Here is a 7718-nt window from a genome sequence, read left to right as displayed (position 1 = left end):
TGATACTATAAGAATGTTGTTTGCTCTTGCTGCTTAAAATGGCTAGATTATACATCAAATGGATGTCAAATCTACTTTTTTAAATGGATATTTAGAGGAGGAAATATTTGTAGAGCAACTTGAAGGTTTTGTCGTTCAAGGAGAATAGGAGAAAGTATATCTACTGAAAAAGACTTTTTATGGTTTAAAACAAGCACCAAGAGCTTGGTATAGCAAAATTAATGCACATTTGTTAGACTTAAGCCTTACAAAATATCTAATTGAATTTACACTCTATCTTAGGAAAGTCAATGATGAATTACTTGTGGTTTCTTTTTATGTGGATGACTTACTTGTGACATGAAGTAATATGAAGTAGATTAATGTGTTCAAAAGAGAAATGAAGGATGTTTTTGAGATGACTGACCTGGGAAAGATGACATTTTTTCTCGGCATGGAAGTTAAACAAAAGCAAAATGAAATCTTCATATGCCAGCAAAAATATGTTAAAGAGATTCTAAAGAAGTTCAACATGGAAGAGTGCAGACCAACAACAACATTAATGAATCAAAAGGAGAAATTTTACAAAGAAGATGGAGCTACAAAGATTGATGAAAAACGTTACAGAACCTTAATAGGATGCTTGATGTATCTCACTGCAACAAGACCAGACATTATGAATGCTACAAATGCACTTTCAAGGTATGTATTATATAAGTGAAATACATTTTCAAGTAGCAAAAAGAATTGTCAGGGAACAATTGACTATGGATTGAGGTTCTGTCAAGTTAAAAACTCCATACTCCATGGTTATTCTGACAGTGATTGGGCCACTTGTGTTGATGACATGAGGAGCACTTCAGGTTATTGTTTTAGCTTTAGTTCTGCTATTTTTTCTTAGAGCTCTAAGAAGCAAGAAGTCATAGCTTAATCCACAGTAAAAACAGGGTATGTAGCTGCTACTGTTGCAATGAATCAGGCCATTTGGATTAGAAAATTGATGGCTGATCTGCAGATGGAGCAAAAGGAAAGCACATGGATACTTTTAGACAATCAAGCTACAATTTCAATTGCAAAAAATCCTGTGTTTCATGGCAAAATGAAACACTTTAAACTGAAACTCTATTTCCTAAGAGAAGTACAAAGAGAAGGTGAAATACAGATGATCTACTGCAAAACAGAAAATCAAAATACTAATATTCTAACCAAGCCACTTCCTAAAGCTAAGTATGAGTTCTTTAGATAGAGACTTGGAGTCTGCAACTTCAGAGCCAAAAAGGAGTGTTGAATTGATGCCTTAGAAGCTACTGATGTGAAAGCTAATAAGAGTTTTAGATTTAATAAAACACTTGTCAATTTGAAATTGTCAAAATCTGTTAGGATTGACATAATCTTTTGTATTTTATCATTATCTTCTTTAATTCTGTTATGTAACAACAGCATATTGAGCTGCTTATTACTTGCATTTCAGTTTTTCCTTGTTATTTAAATAAGACCTCTAATGATCAATAAATCTGTGAAGTTTCAGAATAAGTGTATTAATTGCTAGCCTCTGCATTTTATTATGTCAAAATCCAACAATTTCCCTAGCTTTGCTTCCTGTAAAGCAGCACATGATGGACACTAAGGCAATGAAACAGGCACGCACTTTCTACGAGAACACAAGTCTTGCTTGACTCTGAGGTTTCCACCATGTTCAGGACCATAAACACTGAACTGATCTTGAGGTTGGTAATTATTGTTAATGTGGCAAATCTGTCGGCGGTGAATAAAAATGAATTCTTGGCCCCAACTATATAGGCGTTGCATGACATAGAGATACGTTGCTAAAAACTGTCATTAGCCCTTCCAACTTGTCCTTCTTAGCACTTAGCAGACTGTCCCATAAACGTGAAATCTTCCGAAACGATCTGGAAAGAGCACCATACTGCATTTCTTTAGACTTCGATGGATTTTGAACCAATATTTTTTATGCCATTAGATGGAAAAAAACACAAGCACACCTACTATTGCAAAGGAAGCAGCAGAAATATCATACAGGGTTTTTAGTTTCTAGAGCATCAAGTGCCTGGGCTTCTTGAAACCGAATGCTTAATGCTGGGTCCTGCTGATACGAAAGGCACAAAACGAGAATCTTGAGCTAATTACCTTGGTAGGTAAAGGTAAAAATGATTGACAGTCAAGCTTTAAGTCGATGAAATTGAACTCATTTTATGACCAGGTGAATTAAATAATAGCATTAGACCCTTTTTTGTTGATTATTGCTTCATTTTGTATACTTAAACAAATAAAAGCTTCATCTCTCTCTCTCTCTCACACACACACACGCACACCTCTTCCTCCTCATTTTCCCCTTGATTGTTTATGTTTTTAATGGTTGACTTTATACCTAGAAATGACTAAATAGGTGAAGATGGAGTATGTAATCTCAACATACGCCTTTAACTTCATCTCCTATTCCTTTTCTTCGGTTTCTTAGTTGGTACAGCCTGAGTACCCAATCTTCTGTTTGTGAAACTATAGCAGTACCCTATGTAAAAAACCTAGAAGATATATATACAGCAATCCTCTCATCTACCAATTCGGGGATGCATGAGGTCTAACAAGAGAAACAGAAACTAGTTTCACCCAAAAAGCAGTCTTGGTTATTTTTGTACGGCAGCTGCTCTTGAGTTTGATAAAGGTTCACTGTTCACTGCTTTCAGCAACATGGTACACCGACTGGAGAATCTGGCCTATCTGAATCAAGAGTCTTCAGAAAGTGAGTTTCTTTCTTGCTTCATGTTTCTCTTCTGTTATTTTAATACATGGCTTATCATAGATGAAGGTCCAATCCTGTTAGTTTTCATAGAAACAAGCATGTTAGTTTATGAATTGCTTTGAAATGCATTTCAGAGTACAGTTTTGATGTAAAGTACGTGGTAATCCTGGATTTTTCTCTTTTTGTTCATGTTTTTGAGTTGTACTTCTGTGTTTCAGGTTGAAACATTCCTAATTTGGAGTGTATATATATATATAAGCTTTGGTTGGTGCAAGTTCCGAGCAAGTTGACTATATGGATGACCATAGTTCCTCTACCCCTAATTCTACATTCGATATTTTCTCAGGAAATGTCACGAACTGGGATTTCATGGATGAAATCTTGTATCAAGGGTGGATTGAGAAGGATGGAGGGTTCAACTTTCTGCAGCAAGCTCTCTCCACCTCTAATGTTCTCCATGACCCTTCACTTTATATTCCTGTTACGGGGACTCCTAATTTGAGCATAGCCTCAAACGAGCAGGACTATCAAGAAGAAACAGAAAGGCATTGCCATGGAAATCCACCTCTAGATTATCCAAACAGCACGGAACTTGTTCAGACTGAACTTCAGGTTGAAGATTCTGTGGAGACTTCAACACCTTTCTCGCACCCCAGAAGCTGTGGGGTAGAAGCTGCTGCATCGGGTTTCGAATGGCAGATGGTGCAGAGAGTAAATCCAGGGACTTCATGTTCTGTGAAGGAGAGAGTAATGCAAGCCGTTGGATGCTTGAAAAATCGTATACAAGATAGAGATATTCTTATCCAGATTTGGCTACCCATGGAGATAGAAGGGAAAAGAGTCCTTGCTACTATTGATCAGCCATACTTTGTCAATCCGAGTTGCAAGAGCCTTGCAAGTTATAGAAAGGTTTCAACTGCCTATCATTTCCAAGCAGAAGAGGATGCAAGAAGTCCTGTAGGGTTCCCCGGTCGGGTTTTCTTGGAGAAGCTGCCTGAGTGGACTCCTGACGTAAGTCTCTTCAAAAGTGAAGAATATCCACATAAAGATCATGCAGTACAACATCACATTAAAGGGTCTCTTGCACTCCCACTTTTCAAACAAGGCAGCAAGACTTGCTTGGGCATAGTTGAGATTGCGACTACCATTCAGAAGATAAGCTATCGTCAAGAACTAGAAGACATCTGCAAAGTTCTCCAGGTTTGTTCGTTTCCCATGTATCTTGCAAAGGTTTCAATTAGCTATCAAGTTTTACAATGAAACTATTGTTATATTATTTTATGTTAGTTGCTTATAGGCTTCATGTTTCTTTCATTTCATATCCCTTGACTTGCATTTAACTTTCAGATTTTTTAATGATCGAAATGCCTTTCAAAAGTAACAATGGCTATCAATTTCTTCAAGCCTGTGAAATAAGCAGAGAACTTTCCTTGTTTTTTGGTCTTTATATATATGCATGTTGATTTGCAGGCTGTTGATCTAAGAAGTTCTGAAGACTTCTGCTCTCCCGGTGCCGAGGTACGTAGATACTAGACATTTTAAAGACACTAGACTCAAAGGTTTCAGAAATTTTAGCATTCATAACCAAGATGACAATTGTGTTCCATTTATCACAGACTTGCAATCGATTAAATCAAGCTGCAGTGCCTGAGATTCCAGATATTGTGAAATCTGTTTGCAAGACATATAGATTGCCCTTGGCTCTAACATGGGCCTTATGTAGCCGCCAAGGTAAAAGTGGACGCCAGCAGTTTCCCGAGAGGTTTAGCTCTTGTATTTCCACTGTGGATTCTGCTTGCTTTTTAGCCGACAGAGGTTTTTCAGGTTTTCACATGGCGAGTTTTGAGCAATACCTTTTCCTAGGACAAGGGATTGTGGGGAGAGCATTCACAACACAAAGGCAATGTTTCACGAATGATATGACTTCCTTCAGCAAGAAAGATTATCCTTTAGCTCACCATGCTAAGATATTTGGTCTTCATGCTGCCATAGCGATTCCCCTGAGAAGCATTTCTACCGGATTCGTTGAATTTGTGTTGGAGTTATTCTTGCCAAAAGATTGCCAAGATACCGAAGAGAAAAAGGAGATGTGGGATTTATTGCCTGTTTCCATAAAACAGGTTTGCAGGAGTCTACAAGTTGTCATGGACAAGGAGCTTGATATAGAAAAAATTAAGAGTTTTGTATCATCACCTTCGAAAGAAGCTCCACCCGACGAATCATCTTGGATTGCCCGCATGGTGGAGGCCCAAAAGAAGGGTAAAAGTTGCTGCATCACATGGGACTATCCCAAAGAACCTAAAGAAGAGCTCAAGATGATAACTCATGGGGATGACTCCAAGGAGGAGTTAGACAATAAGCAAGAAATTTCAGAGTTGGGTCAACTTCAGCAAAATCCTAGACCTAATAGCAGTATCGAGGGTGATGGAGTTTCTTCTGCTTTTGGCGGACGTTACTTGTTAGGTAGCACAAAAACAAGTAAGAAGAGACGCACCAAGAGAGAGATTCAGACAATCAGCTTGGGAGTTCTTCAACAATACTTTGCCGGTAGCCTCAATGATGCTGCTCAAAGCCTCGGCGGTATGAAAATGTCCTATCTCAACTGAAACCACATGTTTATATTTGAAGTAATTAATGAGTAGCATTTCAATGTTGGATTTGAGGCCTCCTTTATTAGATTAGATGATTATCATTACACAGACGAACATTTGCCGGAGACCAACTTGATCTTAATCTTCCTAAACCTGTATCATCATTTTCCTTTGTTCAGCTAGTTCGCTTTCTTAAAATATCATTTGTTAGCTAATCAATGGTGTGCTCACACAATTTGTTCTAATTGCAGTTTGCTCGACTACTCTGAAAAGGATATGCAGACAACACGGTATCAAACGATGGCCTTCTCGAAAGATCAAGATGGTTGACCATTCCTTACGAAAACTCCAGCAGATGATTGATACAGTCCATGGTGCCAAGGGTGCCGTCCAAAATGAATCTTTCTATCCAGCCTTCCCAGGACTGAGCTCTCCAAAACTTTCAAGTCATACTTCTTATTCATCATTCAGGAGTATTGATAATTCAAAGCACTTAGACTCTCCACCTGATGATTCTTGCCCTTCTGGCATTGCCTCGAAATCCCATTCTTCTCCGTGTAGTAGGAGCTCTTGTTCAAGTAACTGCTGTTCTGGACGAGCACAGCAGCATGCTGCCACCGCCATAACTGGCTCAAGCAATGGAAATGGCTCTTCATCACTTGCAGAAACCTCGAATGGGATTTCTAAGAGGACTTGCAGTAGCGAATTAGCAGAATTGCATTGCTTGAATAACCAAGGTGGACCGGACTTTCTTGTAAGATCACAAATTCACAAAACAAGGACAGTCAGTGATCATATTCATCTAAGTGAGCTAGAAAGTCCTCCACGTTTTGGCCAGAGTTTACGAGAAGGAGGTGTCTTTGAAGTGAAAGCCATTTATGGAGTAGAGAAGGATAGGTTAGGCTTGCAACCAAAGTGGGGTGTAAGAGACTTGCAACAAGAGATTGGTAAGCGTTTCGAGATAGATGATTTCACATGGATTGGTCTCAAGTATATGGATGATGATGGGGATTGGGTTCGTTTGACTTGTGATAGTGATCTTGAGGAGTGCAAAGAGATACACAGAATCTCTCAAAGAAACACAATCAAGATATCCCTTCACAAATATCCTTCTCCATTTGGTTTCCGAGGTTCATTCTAAGGCTTCCATTGATTTTCTCGCTAGTCTCTACCACATACATGATTGGTTTGGACTTCCGACATAGTACGTAGACGATGTTTTCTGAGATTTCTACTCTGTTGGAAAGTTTTACTCAGAGAAACAAGCCATTCATGAGGAATAAACAAGGATTATACTTCATATATAATCCTGTCATTTTTTTAACTGCATCTTACTTTGAAAAGGATAAATGTGAGTAGCACGATTTCCTTTCTCTATAAAGTATAACAAATGGGAATTCTACACTCAAATTAATCCTTGATTAACTAGACGTAGCACAATAACCTGACCCAAGTCCTAATCTAGATCCACCACCACCACCTCCTCCCTGCCCTCCACCTCCACCTCCACTAATTGACTGCAGTGTCCTCGCAGCAAAGATCGGGCTCCACCGACCACCAAATCAGCCTCCCAGCCACTCTCACCTCCATCTTCGAACCAACAGAGCCGCTTGTAAAGGAGAAGAAGAAGGTGAATCCAAAGGAAAAAGCAGCAGATCAGCTTCTCTCGCTGCGTGACATCAATATCTGGAGTTTTGCTCGTAAAACACTGAGCAAAGTGTTGAATCTAAACTCAATCTAGAAGGTCAAGGAAGGCAACCACCGCCCAGCCAGCCACCAGCTGCCACCAACCGACCAGCCACCAGCCGCAGCCGCCAGCCACCAGCTGCCACAGCCGCCAGCCGCCTTCACACTTGAAGGTTGAATTTTCGTATTCTGATTTTGTGTATAAATAGAATGCCCAGCTTATGTTATATGTGTGGAGAGAATTGAGAGGAACACTAGAAAGAGAAAGAGAGAGAGAGGGCGTGTAATTGTAAGCTTTTGTGTTGATTTGTAAGCTTCGGTTTTGTGTAATAAAACAGTGTGTTTTATCCCCTCTGAGTGTTTCAAAGCCACCACCAGTGGTTTCTCCCACCAACACAAAGGAGCATCCATTAAACATTATCAAGCAGGACTATATTCAGCAAGTCTTCAACTTTTCAAAGAAAAACCTCCCTGCAGATCCCGAACATCTGGCAGCTCACTATGATCAAAGGAATTCTCTGTGACTCGACCTCGTAGATGATTCGTGTGGATCGGACCCTAATCGAAGCTCCAGGTCCAATCCCGCCTGCATCCTAGCTTGATTCAATTGGATCTTGTTATCTTCATCGCCATCAGTACCTGCCTTCACATCAGCAATCAAGGAATTCTTTCCCAGCTGGTTTCGTTTTCGGATCTGGTTC

General features: G+C 39.6%; 1 protein-coding gene across 1 annotated transcript; it reads left to right on the top strand.

The window, feature by feature from the left end:
* The first annotated feature begins 379 nt into the window (after nucleotides 1-379).
* Nucleotides 380-6602, top strand: LOC118062703 (protein NLP2). Its single transcript, XM_073411262.1, has 7 exons — nucleotides 380-681; nucleotides 2685-2740; nucleotides 2875-2958; nucleotides 3087-3940; nucleotides 4211-4258; nucleotides 4357-5320; nucleotides 5583-6602. The coding sequence occupies exons 1-7, from the start codon at nucleotides 380-382 to the stop codon at nucleotides 6470-6472; spliced, it is 3198 nt and encodes a 1065-aa protein (XP_073267363.1). The 3' UTR covers nucleotides 6473-6602.
* The last annotated feature ends 1116 nt before the right edge of the window (nucleotides 6603-7718 follow it).

This window comes from Populus alba, chromosome 9, assembly GCF_005239225.2.
Source record: "Populus alba chromosome 9, ASM523922v2, whole genome shotgun sequence".
NCBI classification, from domain to species: domain Eukaryota; kingdom Viridiplantae; phylum Streptophyta; class Magnoliopsida; order Malpighiales; family Salicaceae; genus Populus; species Populus alba.
The sequence above is the reverse complement of the archived record's forward strand: the minus strand, read 5'-3'. Positions and strand labels throughout refer to the sequence as shown.

What these genes read in the sequence shown, in the direction of transcription:
- LOC118062703 (XM_073411262.1), top strand. Translation starts at nt 380, where the DNA reads ATGAAGGATGTTTTTGAGATGACTGACCTGGGAAAGATGACATTTTTT. An exon ending in GTTGTACTTCTGTGTTTCAG is followed by an intron (nt 2,959 to 3,086) that starts GTTGAAACATTC and finishes ATATTTTCTCAG; the next exon opens with GAAATGTCACGAACTGGGAT. An exon ending in ACATCTGCAAAGTTCTCCAG is followed by an intron (nt 3,941 to 4,210) that starts GTTTGTTCGTTT and finishes GTTGATTTGCAG; the next exon opens with GCTGTTGATCTAAGAAGTTC.